The sequence below is a fragment of the Penicillium lagena genome, assembly GCF_028827675.1.
Source record: "Penicillium lagena strain IBT 129212 chromosome Unknown utg000002l_segment0_segment0, whole genome shotgun sequence".
Taxonomy (NCBI): Eukaryota; Fungi; Ascomycota; class Eurotiomycetes; order Eurotiales; family Aspergillaceae; genus Penicillium; species Penicillium lagena.
Genome location: NW_026623223.1, coordinates 575920 through 602430, shown reverse-complemented (window position 1 = coordinate 602430; position 26511 = coordinate 575920). Strand labels below are relative to the sequence as shown.

The 26511-nt window shown below is 52.3% G+C and overlaps 13 protein-coding genes across 13 annotated transcripts; 9 read left to right on the top strand and 4 right to left on the bottom strand.

The window, feature by feature from the left end:
• Window positions 1-18: 18 nt before the first annotated feature.
• Window positions 19-1595, bottom strand: N7510_002982 (sterol esterase; the record flags this gene model as incomplete). The annotated part of the gene is made up of 2 exons (XM_056974909.1): window positions 19-1385; window positions 1460-1595. The coding sequence occupies 2 exons, from the start codon at window positions 1593-1595 to the stop codon at window positions 19-21; spliced, it is 1503 nt and encodes a 500-aa protein (XP_056834865.1).
• Window positions 1596-1774: 179 nt separating this feature from the next.
• N7510_002981 (PET191 family protein) lies at window positions 1775-2271 on the top strand (the record flags this gene model as incomplete). The annotated part of the gene is made up of 3 exons (XM_056974908.1): window positions 1775-1799; window positions 1861-2002; window positions 2079-2271. The coding sequence occupies 3 exons, from the start codon at window positions 1775-1777 to the stop codon at window positions 2269-2271; spliced, it is 360 nt and encodes a 119-aa protein (XP_056834864.1).
• A 415-nt stretch (window positions 2272-2686) lies between these two features.
• On the bottom strand, window positions 2687-4234 carry N7510_002980 (dolichyl-diphosphooligosaccharide-protein glycotransferase; the record flags this gene model as incomplete). Its single annotated transcript, XM_056974907.1, has 3 exons — window positions 2687-3112; window positions 3168-3874; window positions 3931-4234. 3 exons carry the CDS (start codon window positions 4232-4234, stop codon window positions 2687-2689), a joined length of 1437 nt encoding a protein of 478 aa, XP_056834863.1.
• Window positions 4235-4572: 338 nt separating this feature from the next.
• N7510_002979 (NADH:ubiquinone oxidoreductase subunit NDUFA3) lies at window positions 4573-4867 on the top strand (the record flags this gene model as incomplete). The annotated part of the gene is made up of 2 exons (XM_056974906.1): window positions 4573-4756; window positions 4821-4867. The coding sequence occupies 2 exons, from the start codon at window positions 4573-4575 to the stop codon at window positions 4865-4867; spliced, it is 231 nt and encodes a 76-aa protein (XP_056834862.1).
• A 1300-nt stretch (window positions 4868-6167) lies between these two features.
• N7510_002978 (putative transcription factor RfeG) lies at window positions 6168-7130 on the bottom strand (the record flags this gene model as incomplete). Its single annotated transcript, XM_056974905.1, has 3 exons — window positions 6168-6833; window positions 6884-6928; window positions 6990-7130. The coding sequence occupies 3 exons, from the start codon at window positions 7128-7130 to the stop codon at window positions 6168-6170; spliced, it is 852 nt and encodes a 283-aa protein (XP_056834861.1).
• A 1261-nt stretch (window positions 7131-8391) lies between these two features.
• Window positions 8392-10353, top strand: N7510_002977 (DNA-directed DNA polymerase eta; the record flags this gene model as incomplete). Its single annotated transcript, XM_056974904.1, has 1 exon — window positions 8392-10353. One exon carries the CDS (start codon window positions 8392-8394, stop codon window positions 10351-10353), a length of 1962 nt encoding a protein of 653 aa, XP_056834860.1.
• A 452-nt stretch (window positions 10354-10805) lies between these two features.
• On the top strand, window positions 10806-14543 carry N7510_002976 (uncharacterized protein; the record flags this gene model as incomplete). Its single annotated transcript, XM_056974903.1, has 5 exons — window positions 10806-12102; window positions 12158-12245; window positions 12305-12860; window positions 12919-13112; window positions 13205-14543. The coding sequence occupies 5 exons, from the start codon at window positions 10806-10808 to the stop codon at window positions 14541-14543; spliced, it is 3474 nt and encodes a 1157-aa protein (XP_056834859.1).
• Window positions 14544-14779: 236 nt separating this feature from the next.
• N7510_002975 (uncharacterized protein) lies at window positions 14780-15286 on the top strand (the record flags this gene model as incomplete). The annotated part of the gene is made up of 1 exon (XM_056974902.1): window positions 14780-15286. The coding sequence occupies one exon, from the start codon at window positions 14780-14782 to the stop codon at window positions 15284-15286; it is 507 nt and encodes a 168-aa protein (XP_056834858.1).
• A 1830-nt stretch (window positions 15287-17116) lies between these two features.
• Window positions 17117-18326, top strand: N7510_002974 (WSC domain-containing protein; the record flags this gene model as incomplete). The annotated part of the gene is made up of 4 exons (XM_056974901.1): window positions 17117-17231; window positions 17286-17557; window positions 17785-18255; window positions 18309-18326. The coding sequence occupies 4 exons, from the start codon at window positions 17117-17119 to the stop codon at window positions 18324-18326; spliced, it is 876 nt and encodes a 291-aa protein (XP_056834857.1).
• Window positions 18327-18891: 565 nt separating this feature from the next.
• N7510_002973 (arrestin family protein) lies at window positions 18892-20418 on the bottom strand (the record flags this gene model as incomplete). The annotated part of the gene is made up of 4 exons (XM_056974900.1): window positions 18892-19242; window positions 19306-19740; window positions 19817-20276; window positions 20351-20418. The coding sequence occupies 4 exons, from the start codon at window positions 20416-20418 to the stop codon at window positions 18892-18894; spliced, it is 1314 nt and encodes a 437-aa protein (XP_056834856.1).
• Window positions 20419-21363: 945 nt separating this feature from the next.
• On the top strand, window positions 21364-22314 carry N7510_002972 (alpha/beta hydrolase; the record flags this gene model as incomplete). Its single annotated transcript, XM_056974899.1, has 1 exon — window positions 21364-22314. One exon carries the CDS (start codon window positions 21364-21366, stop codon window positions 22312-22314), a length of 951 nt encoding a protein of 316 aa, XP_056834855.1.
• A 607-nt stretch (window positions 22315-22921) lies between these two features.
• On the top strand, window positions 22922-25030 carry N7510_002971 (fungal specific transcription factor domain-containing protein; the record flags this gene model as incomplete). Its single annotated transcript, XM_056974898.1, has 5 exons — window positions 22922-23237; window positions 23298-23735; window positions 23804-24215; window positions 24267-24555; window positions 24617-25030. The coding sequence occupies 5 exons, from the start codon at window positions 22922-22924 to the stop codon at window positions 25028-25030; spliced, it is 1869 nt and encodes a 622-aa protein (XP_056834854.1).
• Window positions 25031-25392: 362 nt separating this feature from the next.
• On the top strand, window positions 25393-26006 carry N7510_002970 (uncharacterized protein; the record flags this gene model as incomplete). Its single annotated transcript, XM_056974897.1, has 2 exons — window positions 25393-25756; window positions 25813-26006. Coding segments are annotated over 2 exons (558 nt in total), but the record flags the coding sequence as incomplete, so codon positions are not given.
• Between the last annotated feature and the right edge of the window lie 505 nt (window positions 26007-26511).

Below are 26511 nucleotides of genomic sequence, written 5' to 3'. Positions count from 1 at the left end.
ATACAAACGTAGCTGCCATCATGGTTTCCCCAACGGCGAACTAGTAGGCTGAGCATAGTGCTTACGCAAGGCAGAGGTATTCGAGACCGCCGCATCAGACGTAATGCGCGTCTCCAAACGACCTGCTACATCACCATTCTCAGCCTGAGCGCTCTGGCTATATGCCTCGAGTGCCTCAAACACATGCCCGAACACCTGGCGATCGACGTCGGAAGCCCACAGAAAATCAAGATGCTCGTATTTCGGAATCGCCTTGGCGACTGTGCCGGTCGGTAGACCTTGTAGCATCACGCCGATATCGACGAGACTGTCGCTGCCGCCGTACAGCAGCACAATCGGGGTCTTGATGTTGCGCGTTGGGTATTTGACGGGCTTGTAGAAACGCTCGCTGGCGACGATGCTGAAAGGGGCGTGCAGTTCGTCGTCGTAGAACTGAAAGCTCTTGTTACGGATGATTTGGAACCAATGCACGACGGACTTGGTGCTCGTGAACGAGTACAGGTGTAAGTATGCGGCGATTTTCTGAGTGCGCTCGATGTTGGAGCATTTCCAGTTGAAGAGGATTGATAGCGCTGTGTCGATGATTCGAACGTAGATTGGAGGATAGAGGATCGTCTGCCACATGGTGGTTGATGAAAGTATGCTGCGCCGACCGAAGAGCAAGAACAAGAAATTCGGGGATGCTTTCATGAGAGAATCGACGATGCGGTTTCGGAGGCCCGATGGTGCCATGGCGGGTGCTAAGGCTACGAACACATCGATTTTTTGATTGAGAAGTGGATGAATGGACAGCGTTGCGAATGCCTGTGCCGTGCCCTGCGAGAACCCGATGTACGACAGCGACGGCTGGCCCGTGACATCAAGGATATGCTGGATGCTGTCGGGGATATCGTGAAAGGCAAACTGGTCCATGGAAAAATCCCAGAACTCGTTCGAGCCGGGCGAGGTGAACATTGATTTTTTTGCGTACTTGTTGCCCCGATTGTTGCCCAGCCACACGTCGTAGCCCTTCTCCACGAGCTGGAAGGGAAGACAGCGCTGTTCCTCGGTAAGGGCTACCCATACCTCACTGGACATGAGTAGGCCGTGGTGCAGGTACACGACTTTCTTGCTCAGCCCGCCCAATCCGTGGTTGACGCGCAGTCCTTCCTCGCCTTTCCGATATGGGAGTCGGTGGAGGCCCAGGAGGTACCCGTCGCCTGTTTGCACGATATGTTCTTCGGCCTCGTACCCGAATAGAGCGCACATCTCAGTGAAATCGGAGGCCGCCGCGATCGAGGCGGCGAGAACCTCTTCTCGGGTACGCTTATCGCGGGCTTCGGTGGAGATGAAGAGGTTGAACAGCGCTTTGGACTGTCCATAGCAGAAGCGGATGACAGGTGTTGCTGAGAGGAATCAGTAGGGTCGTAAAACACGTAAGAGATCACTCACGCAGGCAGAAGGTGATCAAATGAATGACGGTCTCGAGGAGAACGAGGACCAGTGACGCTGCGAGGGCCAGGTACTCGAACCTGTGCTGCAGTCAGCTTTATGCCATCAGGTTGGATACGGTCTTCGGACCAGAATAGGCGTCCAATGACGGGAACGCGCGCCATCTTGGATGCATATAGGTATTTTTGGGACTTGAGAGTAATAAGTAAGTGAGAAGGAAAGAAAGACGATCCAACGACGTCACTGCCCAGAGGAGGTTCATGGACCGCTTACCTCATCATCTGGGGAATCTTTTCAGTCAGAGTTTCTGTCTTTCGTGAATGTTGACCATCACACCAGCAACATGCCTAGCTCATGCAGGGATATCCGTGAGCCACAATCTACCCAATATCTATCCATCTTGTCCACTAACTTCCCCCTGCTCCCCAGGCGAGGCCCTCGCGCAATGCCTCCAGGAATCCGACTGCATCATGGTCCAGCGGCACACCCCGCGCGAATGCCTCAGCTCGCCGCTAGCCGAGGAGTTGCCGACAAAGTGCCAGCAGCTGAGCAAGGGATTGAGCGAGTGCAAGTGAGTTTTGAGATTCCCAACCTCACAACCATCTCCCATGCGGTCCCGGCGATTAACGAGCATCCAACCCCGACAGACGCGGCATGATCGATATGCGCAAGCGATTCCGCGGTAACCAGCCCATCGCCCTATCGAAGGAGTTGGAAGGCGGCAATTCGAACTCTGGCTCTGGGCAGCAGATGTATGCGGGCAAGCCTGCGTTCCAGTCGGTTAAGGAGCTCAATGGGGATGAGGTGCAGATGGATCCGGAGAAGACGAGGGGTCTTTAGATGTTGGGGTGAAGAAGATGGAAGCTAGGGGAGGAATATTTGTTTTATTACTGGCATGGGCTGGAGTTATGATCTGGATTTATATAGTGGAAAGCGGCGTGACAATGGCCATCGACTTTTTATGAAATATAAGCCGACGCCCTACAGACCATTCACAATCTCGCCACGGCGTTAGAGCGGCCAGCAAACTCTCAAGTGTGCAGCCATCTCACCCGACTTATCCATCGGAGACCAATGCGCGCCGTCAAGCACCACTCCCTTCAACCGCGGCACAAGGCCCCTACTCTTCGCCGGCGCCATCCTACGACCCGCCAATTGAGCTTCATGTACAGCGGAATACTTAACAGATGGAATCTACGCAAAACAAGATACAAAATCAATTCACATATGCATTGCAAAGCACATCACTCCTCATCTACTGTGTCTTCTTAAGCTGCGCCGACTTAGACGCAGGCTCGGAGTAGAGCCAAACAATGACGAAGACCAAGAATCCCCCAATAACCGACCACAAACCCGCAATCCACACCCAGCCACCGCTGATAGCCCAGCTGCGCGGGTACTCGTCGTGAGCGAAGTGGCGCACCGTGACCTCGTGTTTCTCCTCGACGTTGGTCAGGAAAGGCCGCTTGTAATTGACGCGGAAGGAGAAGATGCCGTGCTGGTCTGGCGTGACGAACTGCGTGCTGAATATCGTGCTCGTCTCGGTGCGGCGCGTCGGCTGCAGGGAGAGTCGGTGGAAGGGCGACAGCATGGTGAACTCCAGCTGTAGGTCGTCGGCGGGGGGAACTTCGAAGGGAACCCATTTGTCGTAGACGTACTCTGAGAGCTCAATGCTGAAGTACTGGTGGATCGTTAGTAATAGTACGTTGCACAATTATACAGGAGGAGTGACGTACGGTTTCGTTCTTGATCCGGTAGATCTTGGGGTTCAGCTCTGCGGGAGCCTCACCGTCCTGCGTAGCGAGGTGGTGCTCAATGGCTCCAACCTTGAGGACACCGGTTTCCTTGAAGGTCCAGGCGGTCAACTGCTTCGCGAACTCGCGGTTGACCGTGGGGGTCTTCTCCCCACCGGGTGCCTTGACCGTAGCCGAGAACCACTTGTCCTCCAGCGCCTCCACGGAACCCAGGACGGCGAAGCGCGCCGAGTTGCGGGCCTGCATGACAGACACAGCATTCAGCTGCGAGCCGGTCGCCTGGATATCCTCCGCAGCCGGAATCTCCTCCTTGGGGTTATAGCTGTACGCGGTCGCCGGGGCATGAAGCACCGGCGCAACGAGGACACTGTCGCTACCCAGAGTCTGGGGTGCGACGCGGGGGAGAGCCAGGACGCCCTCGCCATCGAAGAAGGGCTTGATGTCCGGACGCAGAGGTCCCGGACGCGGGAGCAGGAGAACATCGTGCTTCTCAGCGGCCGAGATCGTGTCGTAGTTGAAGTGGTCGACGACGACGGCGGAGCGATCCGGCGACAAGTGGATGTCGGCTTCCAATAGCAGCGAATTGATGGCGCTGGATGTGGAGGACTTGCCTGAGAGGGCGAGAAGGATGTTGCCGTCACGGTTGAGGAACTCGAGGATGTTCTTCGGGGTCAACGCGGGGCCGAGGCCTGGTCATTATAAAGTCAATTGATGAATTCCCTGAGCCTGAAATCAGGAACCGCACCTTTCGACTTGGGGGGGAGGATGAGGAGATGGTCGTAAGCTCTCTCGCCATGTTGGAACAGGGAGAGGTCGTCACTCTTGGGCGATTCGAAGGACAGATCATAGCCGCGGCCTTGCAAGTGGGTTAGTAAGAGCATTGAGAACACCAGGAAGAATGCAATACCTTCTAGGTCGGCCCACAGGGTCGAGTAGAGGCTCTTCTCGGCGGCGTCTTCCAGGACCACCAGCAGGCGGCTGCCGGAGCTGCTCAGCGCATTCACCGCAGCCAAGAAGCAGCTGAGAAAAAAAGCCAGACACCACCGCATCTTGGATCAATTCCGCACAGCGGAGCGGAATCCAGAAACGTGAAAGAGAGGAAAGATGGGGGAGCGTGATGGGGATGATATGATGTATGATGGGTATAGTTAGAGAGGCGACGTGTTTAAGTGAACGAACGGAGTGCCAAGACTCTTCGCCGCTCTCCACCTCCCAACTTCCAACTTCTTCTTCTTCTTACTTCTCGTTCTTGTCCAGCACCACAACCACAACCACACCATCCAATTGCCCGCCCAGACACTTTCTATTGGGTGTCTCTCTCGGGCATTGATTTCTACTCTGCATCAATCCCTCGTCAATCCGCCGCAACTTCCCCCAAGCCGCCAACATGTCGACCCCTCTATTCTGGTCTACCCCGATCCGCTACCTGCGCTGGGCCTCCCACGAGAAACCCGCCATCTTCTATTCTCTGCTGATTGGATCCATGGGCCCCGTCGCGCTGGTGACTCTGCCTCCGCTCCGCCGGGCTCTCGGCGACGTGGACCCGGAGCCTATCCCCTTGTCATATCCCAGTAAGGATTTCCCGTCAGAAGGTCGAGAGAGCGTGTGGCTAATGACAATGTGTAATTTGTGTAGTTCCGAAGGGTCCGCGGGTTATCCCCACGGGATATGAAGATAAATAAAGAGATGGTGTTGGAATACGATCGGTGGCTGAGTCCCCGGAAATCATAGGGTGACCTGACCTGACTGTTCCGAGTTCGGTGGAAATATCGGATTGGACGGATACTGGGGTTAAACTGCTGCCAGCACGACCTGTTGGGTTGTGTGAAGGGTTTACCGCGGATCTTGGTGATGGAAAAGACTTGTTTTTTGTTTGAACCCGCCGCTTCTTCTATGCTTAAGGAAGTGGTTTGATACCAATTATTGTTGTGCACGCGGGCGTCGAGGTGTGCTAGAGTGTACATGTATGTTACTATGCTTGAGAGGTCAATATCCGACATTGTGTCGTTTTCCTATGTTCAAGTTTGATTGAGGTGTGGATACGACCGTTCTGCATCGAGTTTTATGTTGCTCTGAATAGTGACAGTCAGAGGAGATATGAACATTAAGGCAAGTAGTTCTACACAATCAGGACAAGAATCCACGAAGACAGGTATCAAATTGCTAGAAGAGCCAGTCAAGAAGGATCAACGCCGTATATGCTCATATCTACAAAGAGATCACCCACGTCACTTTATCAAAAGTGCAAAGCTCCCCCAACAGTCAAAAGCCAACCAAGAACAGCACAAGCTCCACTCCCATAGAGATCAGAGATAATAAAAGAAGAAGACAAGCCACTCCTTGTACACCGTCGAAACATAGAAAAAGAGTATCCGATAAACCTTCCATCAAGGACGAGGAAGTTTATCCGGTACTCATCATTAACGCAGAGGCAGTCACATAGAAAGTTAAAAAACAAAACCACCCTTGTCGGATCAATCAACAAACGACGCTCCTACTCCTGGCTGGCCGATTGCACGCAATGAAAATTGAGAAAATTAAGGGGAGGAAGGAACCCGTCCCCAGTATGACCGAGACTCTGGATACAGGGCAAGGCCGATGATGAGTCCAATGGGATCCGCAGTCCATGGGAAGAGATAGCAGGATGATGGCATTCATATATCCAAAGGATTGATTTGGGCCATTTCTCCTGACGAGTGGTGGATTGCAATCAAAACATCTCCACGGGAAGATTCCTGGACGGGCAAAGAACAATTTGATTTAGAGGCGTATGCAAGTATAGTCGATGAGTGAGAAAAACGCACGGGGTTGTCCAATAAGAAAGAAAAAGGGGTTGGTCGACATTTATTATCATGATTTTGTTTCCCCCCCCAGCGGAGATGCTCAGTCCAGGGAGAGAGAAAAAAAGAAGCATCCAGTGGGCCACAAATGGAGGAGAAAAAGGCAAAACCGACCCCCCGGGAATCATCTTTGGATTATTCATCACCGCCGGCGATGCGGTTCTCTTTCCCTGGCAGCCTGTGGCCTACTGGTGCGATCGTATTCTGGCGTGTATCTGGGTTCCATTCCTATCCGGGGATCCGGGGCAGATGTGGTAGGATACGGAATGCCAGATGTCACGGGGGAGGAATAGTCTGCCTCGGCCTCGTAGCCCGGGCCCGGGCCCGGGTACCTGGGAGCAGTGTTTCGGTTACCCTCGTAGTTGTAGCCGGTGGGGGTATAGGTGTAGGAAGAGTGCATCTCCGCGGCGGTCACCACGGGTTGGCTGGGTCCAGAATAGGAGACCTGTGGTGGAGGATAGGGGTTCTGGCCTTGTCCGTATGGCGAGTGGGTGGAAGGGTATGAAGAAGGAGCATTGGAGTATTGAGGAGGAGCATTCTGGTTTCCACTGTAGGGACTTTGGGTATAGGGATCCATGTAGGGCTGAGCAGGCGCCGCGCCATATGTGGGAGGCGAGGGCCCCGGTTGTTGCGGTTGGCGACCATCATGGATCGTCGACCCGGTATAAGTTGCTGGAAGGGTGTTAGGAGGTGCATGAGTTACGTTCATGTCTTGCGTGTAACTACCTCGCGGATAGCCTTGGTCAGCCCGACGCGATACGTCCGCCTCCCAGCGGGCGGAGTCGGCCTTCAGATCAGCAATCATCTCCTGGAGTTTGTGGTTAGTTTGGACGGTCAGTCGCTCAACGCAGCACTCACAGAGGTGAGATTCCGATAAGCACGGATGAAGAACCCTTGGCGACCCTGTTGGATTGTCGTTCAGTTAGCTGCACCCGGTGGATAAGACGAGAGAAAAAAGACGGACATTATGGTTGCCAGGTCTCACGAGGGCATCGTTTCCAAGGTAGCGACAGATATCTGCTTGAATCACTTCTCGACTGATCCCGTCACCTGGGATAAAGTACTCATTCTGACGCTCCGGGCGTCCATCGTAGCGGCCTGTCATTATGTGTTTCCGAGGCAGATAGATCAAAGGTCCGGAATTAAAAGAATTAAGCCTCGGGGGGTGTGTTTCCTCAGTGGCCAGCCAACAGGTAATAATCAATCCGGGGCAATGGCAGATATCCCGAGGATGGGTGGTTTCCTTTAGATCGACGAATGTACAGCAGGTCTCTATCAGGCGTTCCGCACAGGTTCAAAGCGACCAGTCACGACTTAAAAATCGAAGGAAAAGAGCGGCAGAGCATCCACGGAAGAAAAAGTGGCCAGATAAAGTAATATTGAGTCCGTTGGGCAACAAAATGGGTCCTCCTATCCAGTGGGTAATGTGGTCAATCCAGGGAGTCCGCGATGGTTGTCCGAAATTGGGGGCGTATATGTCCTGGGGGAGAAAAGACGGTTGACGGGTGCCCGACAGGTGTCTTGTGACGGAGCGACACGAGGTTGGGGGTGCGAGAGGGGACGGGAGCGATCCGTCAGGGGAGAAGGGATTGAGAGGAGGGAGGGAAACAGGGGAGTTCTGACTTAGGGGAGAGACAGAGAGAGAGAGAGAGAGAGAGAGAGAGAGTAGAGAGAGAAGAAAAGATGAGAGTGAGAAGAAGAAAAGGAAGAGGGGACACAAGTGGGCTTGACTCTATTTGGGTTGGGCTCTTCTTTGGGCTGGTGCCACGACTTGCTCTCCCCCACTACTACTACTGTCCAGGCCACGCTGCAATACGTGCGACCTGTGAGTAGCCGCCAGTTGCGAGAATAACCCCGTCCTTCTTCTTACCTCTTATTATGATTGTTATGGACCGACGATTCCAACCCGCTGGTATGCGATTGAACGACGAACGACTCCACTACATACTGGGATATCCTCCTCGGTGGGCCAGCAGCAGTTCTCCCTCGATCTGCAACCCGGACGGAGCAAGGGCCAGCCGATGATCAGGCGGTGGCCAGCACCGCAGGAGTCGCCACACGCGGGTGAGGCCCCCGTTGGGCACAAATGCGTGCTTGGGCACGGACGCTTCCCAGCACGACTATGGGGGACGTCTGATAACCAAGGGTGGTGTGAAGATCTGACTCAGATGATCTAGACCGTCGCAGTAGTAACTACTAAATATCGTGTAACTCGGGCGTGAAAGTAGATCGAGTCCAAATAACGCTAACCCCATTAAGCTTGTCGCTTCCACGGTTCATAGCAGCTGGACCCAGATCATCTCTCAATCCCGTCCGTCACCTCACTTTCACCTATGTTCCCCCCCCATCTACATCATGACCCGAGCATGTCAGACCCTACCGCGTCCCCGCCGACCCTGACTCCCTCACGTTACACCTATCGCCAATTGCAACTACTGCGCCATGGCTCGACAGCGACCCCTCTACGCATCATCGCGCACATCGATCTCGATGCCTTCTACGCGCAATGTGAGATGGTGCGCCTCGGCACCTCACGCGACACGCCCCTCGCCGTGCGCCAGTGGGAATCGCTGATCGCAATCAACTACCCGGCGCGCCCGTTCGGCATCACACGCATGCTCTCGGCGGCCGAAGCTCGCAAGCTCTGTCCAACCATCGTCCTGCAGCATGTCGCAACCTTTCGGGAGGGCGAGGGCGGGCGCTGGGCGTACCGGGAGGACTCGTTCAAAAATATCAAAACCGACAAGGTGTCGCTGGATCCCTATCGGGCGGAATCTCGCAAGATCCTCGAAACTATAAAGGACGAGCTGGCGACTTGGTCTGAGGATGGCCAGACCAAAGGGTTCTCGGCCAGCGTGGAGAAGGCCAGCATCGATGAGGTATTTATTGATCTATCTCCCCTGGTCTTTGGCGTCCTGCTGCAGCGTTATCCCGAGCTCCGAGCAAGCTCCCAAGACGAGAACCGCGATGCTGAGCTGCCTCGTCCTCCGACCACGGCCGTGGATTGGAACGAAGACTGCCTCATCGACCTGGACTCACACGAAACGGAGGAAGATGATCCAGACTGGGATGACATTGCGATGCGGATAGGATCGGAAATCATCCGGTCTGTTCGCAAAGCCGTGTGGGAAAAGCTCCACTACACTTGCTCAGCCGGCGTGGCACGCAATAAGATGCTGGCGAAATTGGGGAGCGCGTGCAACAAGCCGGACAAGCAAACTGTGGTGCGCAACCGGGCCGTGCAGATTTTCCTTGCGGGCTACAAGTTCACCCAGATTCGGATGCTTGGCGGGAAACTTGGCGATCAAATCAGGACTTTCTTTGGGACGGAGCAAGTGAGTGAACTTTTAAATGTTCCGCTCGACCAGCTGCGTGCCAAACTTGATGATCACACGGCAACCTGGTTGTATGGTACTATCCGCGGGGAGGACCGGAGCGAAGTCAATCCTCGGACTCAAATCAAGTCGATGTTGAGTGCCAAATCATTTCGGCCAAGCATCAACTCGATCGACCAAGCGGAAAAGTGGCTGCGGATCTTCGCAGCTGATATCTACGGCCGGCTCGTGGAGGACGGCGTGCTTGAAAATAGACGCCGCCCACGAGTCATCACGCTACATCACAGGTTGGCGGTGCAGTCCCGATCGCGCCAGATGCCTATCCCGGCATCCAACGTGATCGACGAAGATCTGCTCTTTGAACTTTCCAAAACTCTGATGCGGCAAGTTGTCGCCGAGGCACAGGCATGGCCGTGTTCTAACCTCTCCCTGAGTGTGGGGAGCTTTGAGGATGGCGTCAGCAAAAACAAGGCGATCGAGAATTTCTTCGTACGAGGGGATCAAGCCAAATCATTGAGTCATGCGGGAAGACCTCACGAGACTGACGGCCTATCTGATCGGCCACCGGAGAAACGGAGGAAGGTCGACGAGAATAATGGTATCAAGCGCTTTTTTACAAAGCCTTCCCAGCCCGGCGATGACGGTGCTACATCACCCAGAGCAACTTCCGAGCTGGAACAGCTTGATCCCACAAGTACGGCGGAGGCACCTCCGCTGTTTCCCTCGGAGGAAGGGATTGAAGATAGCCCAACAGCACAGTTTACTTGCAGTCGATGCTCCCAAGTAATCTCCGAGCAGGAAAGAGACGAGCACGATGACTGGCATTTTGCCAAAGACCTGGCCAACCAGGACCGCGAAACGGCGAGGACTATGCAACCGCAATCGCGGATAGCTCCAGTGCCCAACGCCCGATCTCCCAACGTCCGAGGACGAGGGAGCCGTGGCGGTCGTGGTAAACCCGAGAAAGGGCAGAGACGACTAGCTTTTCAGTGAGAAGCAAACTAGTGCTATGTATTATCTATAGATCTGTAGTTAGAAACACTCAACCAAAGATATGCAAAGTCGGCTGGTTCCACGTATGCTTTCCGAAGGTGATCCATGGTCCAGATCTATAAACAGCTCAGTGACATCAGCGCGGGGTTGGTCGGTTGGACTGCTCAGCCTCACTTTACGTTCGTTTCTCATGTCTCTCTGCCATATTCTCTCTTGGTGTAGATAGCTTGCCTTTTATTGATTCAAGGTGGACCCTCCGAGATCCCAGCTGGGGCATTTGCACCCGTTTGTCGCTCATCCACCCACTCAACAACTGAACTGGTGATTGTCTTCTGCCCAACCCAATTAACACCCCACCCCGCCCACCACAACAGCACCCCAGCAGCCTACGCTCACAATTCAATCGATGAACTCACATCTCCCATCCACTTACAGAGATCAAAACCACCAAAATGTCCCGCCGACCCCCGCCGAGGGAGTATTATTCCAGCGAAGAAGAGATCTACGAAATCGACCGCTCCCGCGATAGAGAACGAGAACGACCTCCGCGCCCTCGCCGACGAGACCGGGACCGCATTATCGGAGATGATGTAGACGTTGAGGTAGACTACCACCGCCGACGCAGGTCCTCGCCTCCGCTCGAGGATGACCTGGAGAAGCGCCTTCGTCTTCGCGAGCGGGAGCCGCCGCGGCCGCGGCCAAGGTCCCCGCGTGACTTCATGCGCGAGGTGCACAGCAGTCCGCCGAGAGAACGAGAACGGGACCTGATGGTTAGGAGGCGGTCAAGAGAGGGGCTGGATGAGGACTTCTCGACGGAGAGACCGAGGCTTGTTTCTCTGCCTGAGCGGGAGAAAGAGATGGAGAGGGAGAGGGAGGAGAAGGTATATATTCGTCCACCTGGACCGCGGCGGAGACCTCGATCTCGTTCCAGGGACGTGGATGTGGATGAGGAGGTTCTCTTTGAGAAGACAGAGATATATAAAAGTGGTGGGAGGAAGGGTCGCTCCACTCGGGAGCTCGAGATTGAGGATGATGATGTGGTTTTTCGACGGAGGGAGGGAGAGGGGAATCCTTTGCGTCGCTCGACACGGGAGCTTGAGATTGAAGAGGATGATGTAGTTCTTCGAAGGAGGGAGGAAAGGGATCCTCGTCGTCGTGGGTATGAGACTGAAGAGGAGATTATAATACGGGATCGCAAGAGGGCTGGTGGGAGGAGACACGACGACGAGCGTGATGAGGAGGTCTATTTACGCTCATCCCGACCAAGGCGCCCTCCTCCCCGCGAAGTGAAGGAGGAGATAGTCATCCTCGGCGACAGTGATGAGGAGAACAAACGGAGCAGTAGGGGACGCCGTGGAGAATTCATGCTCGAAGACGACCAAGTGGTCATTCGGCGCAAACCACGGGAGCCACCATACCGCAGCCCTCGATTCGAGGATGATCAGTTCCAGCCCAGGTTGGTGAGATCGGACGATGACGACGATGAAATTGATCTTCGAAATCGCATGCCTTTACGCGATAGACCGCGCCCTCGGCGTATAGATTCAGAGGAAGATGACGAGGAGATCATCTTGATGAAAAAACATGAGAAAGATAGAGCTCGGAGAGAAGGCAGGAGGGACGTTGATGTGGATATCCAGTGGAAGAGAGGTAGGGGGTCTGCTCGTGAACGGTCGCCTTCCGTGGAGCCTATCCGTGCGCCTCCGATTCATCAGGATGTGTTTACTCACCATCGACATATTGATCATGGTGAGACAACATCTGCTCATTCTCAGAAACTGTAATTTTGCTGATGAACTGCCAGGAATGAAAGCGTCTCGCTCAGTTCGGGGACCTAGCCCCGAGTTTCGGTCTGGTAGGGGTAGTCTCGATGAACTGGAAATACACCGTCGGTTAGTGCGAAGAGAACACAGTGTGAAGTGAAGATGGTAAAAGCTAACTGGATATGTAGAAGCACTAGAAATGGAGTCAGATCCGAAGAAGACATTGTCCTGAAACGGGATGAAGAAGACTCAATTTCACCATCTAGTCGACCACCAGCGGAGTATCACAACCCTTGGGAACACGGTGAAACTTCTTCCTCACGGAACTCGAACAAATCTGTCGTCGACGAGAGCGAGGTGCTAGTCGTTGAGCGCCCCCAGAGTCGATTAGGGAAAAGTGCCCGGAGCGTGCGTGATATCGAAGAAGAAATGACAGTTCACAGCAGCCGCAAGGAAGATATTGAGCAAGTGAATGATACTACCGACGAATGGTCCGTCGTCCGTTCACCCTTGAAATCGGATTCGGTTGAGATGACCGGCGCCCTGACCTCTCGAGGAGACTCGGAACGGGGCCTAGGACGAGGTGCACGCGTTGGACAGCAAGTCATGGATATCAAAGACGAGAGAGACTCGCGATGGACAGAGATTACCAAGAGTCTAGTGGTGAGGGAGGCGATTGAGCGGATGGGATATGAGTATGAAGAGACGAGGATGTTCTACTACATCTTCTCGTACCTCGAACCGGTATGTCTTCCTATTCTCTCACATGTCACGACAGCTGAACTGACTCCTATCTCAATAGCGGGATATAGATGAGCTCGTTGATCTCTCTGATGAGATCCGTCAGGCTCGCCGGCGCCGCATTCGTGAGATCCATCGCGAGCGTGCTAGTCTGCCACCACCGTCTGCTTCACTGGACCGCCTCCCGCCCCGACCGCGCTTGATAGAGGAGAAGCTGATCCGCGAGCGCGACTGGGTTGTAGATGCACGTCGAAGGTGATCCTATTCCCAATCGCCCCTGCCATTATTAGCCATGCGTGGATGGCCCAGCCTTCCTGAATGGGAAACATTTACTCCCCCATCTACAGCGCCTTCTGTCTCTCTACACATGCCTGCAATCGGTCTCTAATGGCCACAATCACCCCAATGATGTCTCGTCTTATCGAGACAAGCGGCGGACTAGTCCGCTCCATGCAGAGGACTTTGTCTGGCAGGAGAAGTCGGTCTTTGACGGCTGTCCGCGTCACCGACGAGCTCTTCAACCTCCAGACATCACAGCGAGCAAACCTCATTCGGCAACTCAAAGAAGCGCTAGCCGACGATCTCGTGCCGGCGCCGTTCTGGGCCTGCGTCCAGGTGTGCGACATCGCCAACCTCGAGTTCATCATCCAGCTTGCACAGCTGTCGGAAAAGGCTGTCTGTGTCGTCACAGACCTCTGCTGCACCCTGCCCTACAAATGGATGCAGCGCCCATCCTCATGGAACGACCTTCGGACCGACCCAACAGAATCTGTCTCCAAGCCCTGGGGAACCTGTTCTCGAAGTGCCCGCCTCGCCGCCAGAGAGCGAGACGGGCAAAGATGCGTCCTGACCGGCGCGCGCAACATCTACCAAGTCGCGCATATCTACCCAACCTATTTCGACGAGAAATCCTACGACTCGTCCTCGCCCCAAATCTGGAATTTCGTGCGCTTCTTCTGGAACGCCGAGACCGCAGAGCGCTGGCACAGAGCTGTCTACAATGATCCCCGCGACCCGGCGAAACCGCTGGATACCTGCGCGAACCTGATCTGTCTCCGGAACGACCTGCGCGCAGCTTGGGCGAATGGCCTGTTTGCACTGCGTCCTGTTTCTCTGTCCGATGATGGCACATCCATGGAGGTGGAGTTCTACTGGCAGCCGAAGGAATCGCACAAGCCATATGGATTGGTAGATATCGCCAAGGAGCCTGGTTCATCGAAGGACATCTGCAGCGTCGATGACTTGAATGTTGTGCTTCCTATCAGAGACCATGACAAAGATACTTTTCGTCCCATTGAGTCAGGCCACATGTTCACGCTGCGTACGGACGATCCAGCGAAGCGCCCGCTCCCGAGCTACGACTTGCTCGAGATGCAGTGGCATCTCAATCGGATTGTGGGCATGTCTGCGGCGGCGGCACTCTTTCGTGAGGATGAGGATTCCGACGACGATGAGAAGGAGGAGGATGACGATGGTCGCACAGTAAAGCCGCTTCTACCGCAGGAACGGGATGTGGTAGAAGATTGGATCCAGAAAAGCTCCACTCTTGTTTGGGATCGAGCGGATGAAAAGGATTCATGGGCCACACACGAGAAAAATAAAGATGGAGGGACCAACTTAGACTATTCTGATCCCAAGCAGATTGGCACTTCCTTTCGTTCGGACAATAATTTGTTTTGGGAATGACATGGCATGGGAAGTCTGGACCACGGCCGTGGACCCGGAGAGGGAGGCTATTAATGTCAGGCCAGCCACACGGTCATCGATTGATATTTTTAGTTCTGGTGCTACTTTTTCGGTAGCTCTTTAATGCATTGTCTTTCATTCTTCGTATTCAGTCAGGTACACCAATTAAATACAGAGGCTTTGCAATCGACCATCCGAAGCTATCAAGCATCTACAAATCCTTCACGTTTTCTCCTATGTTCTCCACGAGCAAGACCAAAGAAGCAGCAGTAGTAAAGCTGCCCCTAATCCACAAGGTAAACCCTCCGCACTCCAGCCACTATTGTATTTCCTTGAGCCATGTTTCACAACAGGGTACAGCACGGCAAGCTACTGTACCCACCACTCTGCAGCATCTAGAACCAACTGCCGGCCCCGCCGACTTCCACAATTATCCGAATTGGGCCCTCCGTAGAAAGGATCTGGATCTGACAGCTCACGGGCTGAAGCTGAGTTGCCCGAGATCGTCGATTAGTATATTCCAGGGCCCTGGCCTTCGGCCGAAGATTCGGGATTCATCAATCACTGCTTCCACGAATCCTTGGCTGCTATCGCCCAGGGTCTGCAGTGTGGGTTGGTTGTACTACTACTACTTCATGAGTATGCACAGATGCCCCCTTCAAACACCGCCCCCAACCATCAGCCCTGGAGGATTTAACTATGGCGAGGGTGCATGTACAGTTCCTAGTATCCTCTGGAACTGACAGGGTGCCCGAATTTAATATGAAACTGGTTGGGTGGCTGTACATACTCAATGTAGACAGCAATAGTCATTACGTGTTGGTTAGGGTTTATCATAAATATCATGGATCCTGCTGTCACCGAACAAGACCGTTGTTCCACCGAAGACTGGTTCCTCGCCCTTGGCAATTTACCTTGTGGAGCCCCATCCACTTTTTTCGCTCCTCCGACAGTAATAATGCATGATGAATCGGGCGACTGCGATCCACGGCTGCAGGGTAGTGGTGATTTCACCATCTCTGGCTGCTTCTTACTATCGTAAAGTCTAACTAGTTAGTGTACAATTTAACTAATAATACATAGTAAGTAAGCGCGTTGCTACGTGCATGCCAACTACCACTTGGAGCGTGCGGTGGCGGCGAGACCGACCGGGTTGATAAACTTCGGAAGCGAAAACAAGGCAGTTAACCAGTTGCGCCTCGGCGGGAATTTTACTCGGATTGCCTCTGCATATTCTTCCGACCTGCCAAATCAGACAAGAGGGCCTGTCCGCGAGTCGAGCGTCTCTGTATGGATCAATCACAGGTTAACCGAGCTGGAAGTTCGAACATGTGCCCGCGGACTATGACTCCATCGTACATGAAAGGGAGCTGTGCGCAACCTGCGGTTCCCGGTCAAAGCTCCAGCCTTCATCCATGGTTGCTGGGCCACAATCGGGTGGTTGTGATTTGCGGGAAGGGCAAGGGGTAGCCAAAACACATTCCTTGTTGTGGCAGTCTTTCCTTTTCCCTCTCTTTGTTGTGTGGCGTAAAAAAACAAATAAGCTGAGACAATAATAAGCATCAGCGAGTCCACTGCCTATTACATATAATTACGTACGCCTAGTCGTTTTGTTAGTCCACCGCGCTATCACCAGGCGAGGACCAATGGATGCGCCGCGGTGACCGATCGGCGCGCCATCGTTGAACAATTGTTTCGGACAGACTCGCCCCCCCTCTCAGTAGATCAAAGTATGGAGGGTTGCAGCGTGACAGCGTCGGGAATGTTGTGTTCCTTCTCTGTGTGCGCCCGAGGGAGTCGACGCGTCGGCATGGCCCAGATGGGGGGATTTAGTTCTGGTCGAATGCTGCACCAAGCCAAGCTAGAGAGGAGTCATCACGCACGATGAAGATGTGTCCAACGGCCACGAGCTGCTGTTGTGAAGACGGGAAGAGGGAGGCAGAGAGAGGTAGTACTCGTAGTAATATGATAGTAGTCGTAAGTAGAGTAGAAGAAGAATAATTATGGTTGGGTTGTGATCATTACAGCCAACGAACATACTCCGGGAAAAAGTGTCCCGGCGTCTCTCGCTTCCCCTTCCCCTTCCTTCTCTCTTCCTTCACCCAACCAACAACTTTCCCATCTCATTCTTCCCCTTCCTCCGTCTTCCTCACTACCCACACCTCCCTCCTCCATCTCCCTCTCTTGCCTTCCCTCTTCCCCTGTCGAGCATCTCCTCTGCTCGACACTCCCTCCCCCTCTCCCCGACCGTTGAGAGGGAGACGATGCGCCTGAGGTTCTAACACCAGGACACGTTTTGCGAGGTTCAGAATACTTGGGGGATCAGCAACCCGAAGACAGTTGCGACCGGCTGGGTTGAGTGACTTGGTACGAGAAAGCCATCTGACCCATCGACTGGCTACCCAAACATTGGCTCATGGGTGATCGTCATTAGAAACGGCCGACACACAATCGAACAAATTTCGTCCACACTTCTCTCCCACGACTGCCATCGACACGCCGTCTTCGGGCATTGAGTGAGCCTCATCAATTGGGGTGGTTGGGTCGACAAATACCGGTTCCCGCAAGCCACCATGCACCTCTCGCTGTCGGTGTCCCTTGCGATCCTGCTGGCACGACCCTTCGTGTCGGCGGCATCCGATCTTGCTTATTGCTCCTCAGAGAACACTGGATCCTCATTCTCGGCTGGTGCGTGATATGAAATGCAATTCTACGCCGGCTTTGAACTAACCCCCTGAACAGTCCTCAATAACTACCAGTCGAATGGAGCTTGTGAGACCACCTGCAAAAGTTACGCCTTTGGTGTACTTCAGGGCAAGAAGTGCTGGTGCTCTAACGTAGCCCCGTCTTCGAGCTCGACGTCCAAGACTTCGAACTGCGATACCTCATGCCCCGGTTATCCCAGCGACAGCTGCGGTAGCGCAGCCCAGGGCGTCTACGCCTATGTCGCCATCTCGGGCAATTCGGCAACCAGCACGGCAAAGGGATCTGGCAGTAGTACTACTTCGACATCGGTGAGTGAAACCCCTCTTGTCAATTCGTTGAATATGCACCTTGACCCTGCCGAACCCTGATTCCCCTCCCTTGCCATGATCGAGTCGCTGCTCTTTCGTGGACCTGTTATTTTAATAGCTGGGTTAGGCAAGCACATCCTCTGTCAGTGCCTCGACCACGTCGAGTTCGACTTTAACCGTACGCCATAACCGAAATTGGATCTCAGCACGCTAACGTTTGGCTGCAGACGTCCACCTCCGATCGCGTTGTCCAGACCACCTCGAACGGCGAAGTGGTGACCATCACCAAACCGGCCCCGAGCGCCACTGCTGGTTCTAGTTCGTCCAACAGCGGCGGCGGCTCCAGCCTGAGCGGCGGTTCAATCGCGGGTATTGTGATCGGCGTCCTCGGTGGCCTTGCTCTTATTGCAGCCCTTGTATTCCTGGTCTTCTTTTACCGGCGTCGATCACGCGCCGTGAGCCCCGCACCCAGCCAGGACATGACCGACAACCGGACCAGCCAGGGCTCTAGCTTTATGCGTGGTGTCTTTCCTCAAGGCGGCCATATGCACGACTCGTCCGCCCAGTCGGGTAACGGGCGCCCAAACCAGTTCACGGATAACCGCTTGAGAACTGACGCTGTCGTCTACTCGCACGGTCGTCAGGACAGCAGCACATCGCTCCAGGACAATGAAGACTACTCGCGCCCAGTCCTTCGCGTGAGTGAATTGGAATTTCCAAGTTATCTTTTCCTTGCTGATGTGCTCTCTAGCTCACTAACCCCGACTAATTGGTGGTTCGATTACTTGCATCCCTTTGACCATGGGCTATCGGACCCTCTCCACTAATTCGCCGCGACTACGACAAAAGCCGTGTTATGATACCCAATTGTCATTTGAATCTTTGATTATCTCTGTTGTCGGACAGCAAACAACTGAAAGGGGGCCGTTGATTTCGTTCGAGGAATTTCCCAGAAGTAAACGCAGAAGGGAAAGGACGTTCGGGGCCTTGGCCTGAACTATGCGTGACTAGTTTTGAGTCAGGCGGGAATAGGATGGGGCGGTGGACAGCTGCTGAGACGAGTTCATGAGCCAACATCATACATATTTTGCATACATATTACCGCATGGGGTGCCATGGGTGTGCGCACAACCACCCGAGTACATACAGCTCTTCTCTTTCCCCTTTCTGGCCATCTGTCTTACTCTAGTCGCCACAGTTCTCCTTGTATCACATCACTCATCTTAATCCATATGCTCTCTGTCATGTTCATGTCGACAGCGCAGCGTTCCAAGCTTATTATTGTGTTCGAGTATTAGACTTCTAGTTACATAGAAAGTAAGTCTTATATAACCTCATCCGCCGGAAACCACACTCCAGTAGTGCGGGCTCCCTGCGCTTCTCGGGATTTGAGACTGTATTGCTGCCATGTAGCAAGGGACCAGGGATAAATTGCTTGGACGATTGGTCTCTGGCTCAGCCACGAGTTCATCCGTTTGAGAGTGAGGCTGTGAGCTTTCGACTCTGTCATCTTCCAATCCTCTCTCCACCATCTGGATATTCGTTCCATCAAATAATGGATCGCGAACATGGTCCTCGTAGGCAGGGGGCGGCTGGACTCCATTGCCGCACAGAGCGTATAAAGAAGGGACATTGGGTTTGCAGTCCGGTGCTGAACATATAGATATAGGAAATTTGGTGACAATCTATAGACACTTCCAGTCAGCACGATCACAAGCAACCCGAGTACAAACAGCCTTGGAACATACCTCAGAGTAATGCCCATCGGAATTCAACAGCCTTACCCATATCTTCAACGTATGCGTAACATCAATAATATTCGTTCGGCTGCTGGGAAGACACTCGGGTGTAGACCTCGGAATCCAAATACAATGCGAAGAAGCAAGCCATTCTTCTTCCTGCGGCTGCCTTTCACTGGCAACAGTATTCGTGTCCAACAAGCACTCCCCAATCCCGGACTCATCCTCGCAGATAACGCGTTCCCTCGTGCGGCCGAGCACGGGGTTGTTGTACAAATGGATCGAGTGCTTTTCTACCAGCTGCAGTTTTATGGTTTTGGGCTGGATCCCTTTCGTCAATGGCACGTAGCGGAAATCGAGCTTAATAGGCCCGCCCTTGTTGAATGTTTTCCCGGGCATGCTCATTTGGTAGATTAATTTTTCGGGCCAGATGTTTTCGATGCTCTAGAATTTGCAAAATGTGGCCGTTAGATAGATCCAATTAAGCCCGCAGTGTCGCAAGGAATAATTCTGTACGTACCTCTGGCTCAGGCAATGCGAGATGGCTCTGCGATCTTGACACGCTCATATTTCTGGATGTTGTGACGCGACCAGCATGACCGCGGAATATCGTTGCCGTGAGGCCATACCGAATATAACAATCTTCCAGCCCTTCAACGCTAACCGGCATGCTTCTGTGCAGGCTAACCGAGAACGGGAACTCGTAGTTTCCAGGCTCGAGTGTTGTCTGAGAGGACCCCTTGGAGGCGTTCAGGAAGCTCCATATTTGGCGGTAGAAGGGGATCTCTCGCCATGCTGCTCGCTTATGTTGTCCGTCCGGCGTCCTCCAGTCCCAGTTGACGTAGCGGACGCCCTTGGCGTGCAGTTTTATGTCTTTCACTGCGAGGGGCTTGTTCAGGCATAGGACTACTGTACCGCTGAGGCGGCCGTAGGAGGTGCTTTCGCCGTAGCCTGGGAGATACAATGTGTCTTCGTCCAGTCTTAAGATTGATTGGTTGGTTAGTTAGTTGGAGTTAAAAGAAAGTGTGTGCGAGGTAAGAGACGAAAGACAGACCGGATGTCAAAATAGGTGAGAGCATTTGGAGAGCGGCGGTTACCGAATAACCGCGAGACAATACTCATCTTGAGCTAGCCAAGTATCGCTAAATATGAATAATGAAGAGAGGAAGAAAGAGCAGAATGAGATGGTCGAGGCAATGATGTTTGCGTGTCACAAACCTCTCTCCCCTGTTTTATTTTATATCTGATCACCCTACCCCAGTCTAGGGCTTACCAGGTCAGGCACATTCCGACCCCTGCCCCGCCCCTGCGGGTAGTCTGCGGTTTAGAGGATAGGCCTTATCAGCCCTTGAATTCCGATCCTTGAGTCTCATTTGTTATTGATCATAGTCGCAAGGAGAGGGATCCCTTGATCAGAAGGGCACGGTGGGCGGAAACTTGCCTAATGCGGAAACCTTCCCGACAAAGATGTATTGCTTTTGCTAATGATGTAGGCAGGCTTGCCCAATCTTGTTCACCGAGGAAAGGGCATATAGGGCATTTTCTCGAATAGATGGACAGCTTGATACATGACAGAACGATTCGGGGGGTCGCCCTTGGGCATCAGAGTGTCGTCTCATGCTTCCCTACGTTTCATCTTGTGAAATTGTATAGAATGTTAAGCTCATGCTTCTTCAAGCGTGCACTACCATGTATGTAAAGCTGAGTCGCAACAGCAAAAGTGAGCAACAATTACATGATGACTTGCATATGGTTAGTTACTTTGAATTGAGCTTTAGCGGCGTCGCTCCCGCCCTCAGATTTGCTGATGGATTTGGCTAGCTCCCCACCATTCCGCGGGGGTCAACCTCGGGCGTGACTCACCATGTTTTGGACCCCAATTACTTTTCAAATATAATACTATTGTACCTGACGGATTTCCATGATCTCAAAGGTGCTGTTCGCCTATCTTCCATCAAAGCACATCGCTCTGGTTTGATCCCCACAACATCATCTATTCATCGGATGCCTTCTGCCTAACCTCCCGCTCACACTTCCTCGATATTAACCTCACCTGCTTCGTCAACCATGGAGCATTTCCAGCACACGGCTCACATCGGAACCCACTCACTAAGCTACGCTCTGCGGGGTAAGAAGAGGTCACCTGGGGATCCCTTGGTCGTCATCATTGCTGGAATCACCTGCAGCGCATTGGAATGGAGCGCGGTATGTCGGCATCTTGAGGCCGAGGCGTCAATTTTATTATACGAGCGATCGGGTTACGGACGCAGTGAGGAGTCGCCAAACGAGCCTGACTCCCTCACCGTTGTGGACGAGCTTAACCGTCTGCTGGTAGCTGCCGCCCTAGATCCACCGTACCTTGTTGTGGGCCACAGCTGGGGCGGTATTCTCTCCCGAGAATTTATTGCTGCGCGACCTCTTGAGGATATCTGTGGCCTTGTTATGGTGGACCCTGTACAGGAACGTATGCGCTTTGAGACCTGGCCAGATCCCAGCATTGAAGCAGTCACAGAAGGACTAGACTACATGGAAGTGACTGGACTGACAAAAAGCTATAAATTGACGGAGCTGGAATGGAGCGAACTCATGGCAGAGGAAAACAGCGAGAAACACGCTCGCCAGGCAGTTCGAGAGATGCCATACTTGCAAGTCAGCCGCGCTGTAATTGCAGAGAAGCGGCAATTAAATCCTGGCCAAAATCTGTTAAAGGGAAGGCCTGTTGCCGTGCTCATGGGGAACTCGAAACGTGACGTTGAGCGTCTATACAAAGCGGGTGTGGACAAAGGACAAGGAACAGAAGCCCAGCGAGCGAGGTGTCGTGAATACTTGGACCAGTGGGATCAGACCGAGGAAGACTGTCAACGGGAGCTACTTCATCTATCGACCGTGACGCGCTTCTCTACAGCAACACTGAGTGGCCATAATATCCAGATCACGGAGCCAGAGCGGGTCGCAGATGAGATTCGTTGGGTGTTGCAGAACGTCAATCGCCAGCAAACTGATCCTCTCACTCAATGACAAGGTAGTCGACAAATCTCAACATTACATAAAGCAGCCTTGAAACGTTTGTTTAAGAAGAGCTATGTGAAATATCCATTTCGTTAGATACAACTCGAGATCATACCACGGGTAGTTGTGAAATTATTGCTAGTGACTAATGTGCAAGAGTTTCTGGAATATCTTAGATTATACCTAGAGCGAAAGATTGGATCGAAGTCCTACAGCGAGGTACTACCCCCTCAACTAAAGTACATCCGTTTTAAGTTGGTTTTTCCTATCTATCTTTCTCCCCGATGTTAAACATCGTTCATTCGTAGCCCAGTCTCATTGGTCCGACCTATCGACTCGGAGTCCGGAACTGCCAAGAACCAAGGCTTGGGCTCCGAGCTGACTGATACCCCTTCGAGGTCCGAACTCCGATATTTTCCCCCTCCTCAACTTCAGCTACAACTGCTTGTTTGTTATGTAAAATGTGTGTGAAATGTCGACCACTCGCCGTAATGGTCAGCTCTCTTCTTGTGAGCCGTGTCGCAAGTCCAAGTTGCGATGCGATCACTCAACTCCGATATGTGGCCGCTGCGTGCGCCGGGGACAGCAGGATCTATGCATGTACCACCCGGCGCCGATGACACGACTTGGCCTACTTTCGGAAAAGCGAAAACGGCGCCATCGGCCCAAGGAAACCCTCCAGGGCTCTGAGACTTGGGACCAAAAGAAAATATCGGCATCTGCACCTGGATTTCTCGGTCGTACAAGCTACTGTGATGTCTTCCTGGAAACCGACAATGACCTGCCGACTGGGTACATATCCCACTTTAAAACCACAGACCCAGGTCCTATTGATGCACAACGAATTCGCCTGGGTGCACAGATTCTTATGTTATTGAAAAATCAAGACCTGTATCGAGAAATCGTCGAAGAGAGATACAAGATCTGGAGAGGTGATTACTACGCCTCGGCCACAAGTGCAAGATAAAGCTCTTTGATACTAATATATACAGGATGGACTTTCGGATACCCGATGACCAATGTGATTTTCAACAGCGTTGAAGAGATGTGGAAGGACGCAAAACAGAAAATAAAAGACGACAGTGAATGTGCGCTGGCTCTTTCCAAAAGCATCTTCAAAAACTATACCCAGCCGATCCAGCTATCTTCTACTACGTCATGGGAAGATTTTGCATCTTCTGCCTCACATAGATGGGAAACAATCGGCTTGATGTTTGCAATAATGGGGATAGCGACGAGATACATATCACACGAGCTTCCTATGTTTAAACGGAAGGGCTCGCCAGATCCGAAGAGTCTAGCTATCACTGCCACCGCAGTGGGTGATATCTGTCTGCAGCTCTGCGACAGCACGGGTGTCATGAACGACTATGTGGTTTTGTTGCTTCTTCACCATACTTCGCTTCTGACGACTATCTATGGAGAGAGTGGTATGTTATGCACCGTTTATGCGTGTTTATTTTTGTGACGGTATGTTTTAACAGCTTTAATCTACTAGACTATCGGCCTTGGAGGAAACTAGGGGAGTTGTCGACAGCTGTATTTGCACTCGGGCTGCATCAAGAGTCATCCAACCTGCCTTTCTTTATCCGGGAGATGCGAAAGCGTGTTTTAGTAGCCGCATATGCCATGGACAAAACCCTGGCAACATTTCTCGGCCGACCACCGCTTATCAGCTGTCGCTATTGTGATATAGAGTTCCCGCTGGATTTGAGTTGTGAAGAGATCGCTGCACCTCCAGAGGTTCGCAATGCTGCTATCGCGAAGCTGACTCCCGATGGCTGGAATAGCGAGGGCAGCTTGGTGAAAGGCTCATGGGCACGGGTCTACTTCCTCACAAGTATTCTCCGAGAAAAGATTTTGGAATTGTCACTCAGTCGCCAGAGTGATAATCTGGCTGAACAGGTGGAGTAAGTGGGTTTCGAATTCATCATAGTTTCAGGAGACTGACAGGGGGCAAGGAATCTATCGCAGGAGTCTCATAAGACGTACCAAGAGTTACCAATATGGCTCCATTGGACCCCCAACATCGGTTACCCAACTCCATCCGCTCTGCAGGACAATATTTTGTTCGACCTGTACCTCGACTTTCTTTACAATGACTTCTTACTATACCGGATCTTGGCGAAACGAACTCAAACTCAACCAGACGCGATCATCAGTGCATCATGCAAGATTCTGAATGCATCACTTTCCATGTTGACCAAAATCGCGAAGTTAAAGGCACCTGGCTGGGACATAGGATGGCATGTATGTGATTTCCAACTGCCCGATATTGAACTGGGCTGATTAGATGATGACGACCTATTAGCTGTGTTATGCTGGACTCCCCGCGGCAGGTGTCCTTTGCGCCGAGTTACTACGTCGGTCTCGCTCTATGCTACCCGACACTGACATCTTTCAACGCTCCGAAATTATCCAGAGCCTCAGCGTCTTTGCCTCACACCTCGGTACTATGATCCAGCCAGATGAGGGAAATTATCGAATCGCCGAGCAGGGACGACGGGCCATCCGCCATGTCTTGGATCAGGTTCTTTCTGTGGATAGCCTTTCTGCTATCCCTGCAACTTCAGACGAAGAGCTTGATATCCACGAGCAGATCTCATTTGAGGAAAGTCTACTCAATAATGTCGATATTGAGGACCGAGGTCCTTTCTTAGACTGGCTGAATGGGACTGCGGAGCAGTGTCACGAGCCATGGTTGACATGGATGAACTTTAGCTGATATGATAATGTTCGGAATAAACTCGCGAAGCTTATGCAGAATTAATTAATACCTTTACAAAGACTTCCAATCATGCCCGACGTGCTCCCCTATGCCGATTACATGTAGACAATCTATTGTGTGTAATGCACAAAAAACCTACGAAAATCTCAGAATAGCGAATTAATATTCGTTAAATCGAGGAAATTTTTTTATGTAACGTTAGTCGGAGCTACACGGTACTAATGCTGCGACGCGTCGCGTCTTCGTGCATAATTTTTCGGTGACATCAGTTTCTCCATTCGAACGGCTCGATTATCCCAAAGCTCTTTTTCTCAAATTCTGCAATGGAAATTTCCTCTTTACTTCACTCGGGCACGACAATGACAACATCTGCTGAGGAATACACCGACATTGACTCCGCAGTTGACTGTGCTTCTAAAGAAGTCCTCACAGCAACAATCAAAGCTATCTACCGTGACATTCCATCAGCTAAAGATGCTTTGATAAGAAAGCTTTTTGTACCTGAGGATTGTGTTCCAGGTGTTCCTGAATCGGCGGATTCGGACACGGAGAGTAGCGAGGATGACAGCGATGAAGAGAGAGAGGGGGATAGTACGAGCCCACCAACCGCCCAGACGACTACCGGCTCTAAGAGATTACGGACTCGCTACGCCATTTGCGAAAACTGCGAAAAGGAATTCGATGTCACAAGTAATACGAGCAAGAGCTGTTTCTATCATTTCGGTAGGTCTTAAACGTTAGCAAGATATACGGATGGTAGTGACAAAGCTATGTGACAGATATTAGCCAGCCAGATTATGACGCATTCGCCGACCATGATGAAAACTGCCACGGACCAATTGATACCGACGAGAATCGTAACGAGTATCCGCAGTTCTTCATCTACCAGTGCTGTGATCGCGATGGTACAGAACAGCCTTGTGAAAATGATTGGCATCGTGAGAAGGAGACCTTTAAAAAGCCGAAGGTTGAGGTATGAGCAACGGTTAGGGGGAGACATCTTTGAGCTGGTTCGCTTCTTCCTTGTATGACTAGTCGTTCTCTCGATTATCAATGTTTTTCCAACGAATCAAGATGATCAGCATCTTTTGGTCTCTTCTTAAGAGCTAACTTATCTGACAAATCCGCGATTACAACCTACTCCTGTCGTCGAAGTTGACTTCGCCACAAACATTTATAATGAGGCTGGTCTCTTTACAGATATCTAGGGCCATATTATAGGTGCAGTTTCGTGCGGTTTCGGCTGGACCTAGGTTGGGATTGCCAATGCCGCATTGTCAGCTTACATCTGGTTAGCACTATTATCAAGCGCATAGTATCACCTCCGCCATAATCAAGACGAGAGTGAAAGATAGAGGTCAAGAACCATTGAAGTGTTACCCTGGGCCTTGAGAGACATATAGTTCGACTTTTCCAGCTTCAATACACGCAAAGCGCGCAGATTATTTCATTTCTGTGTTTTGGTGTACCGAATATGG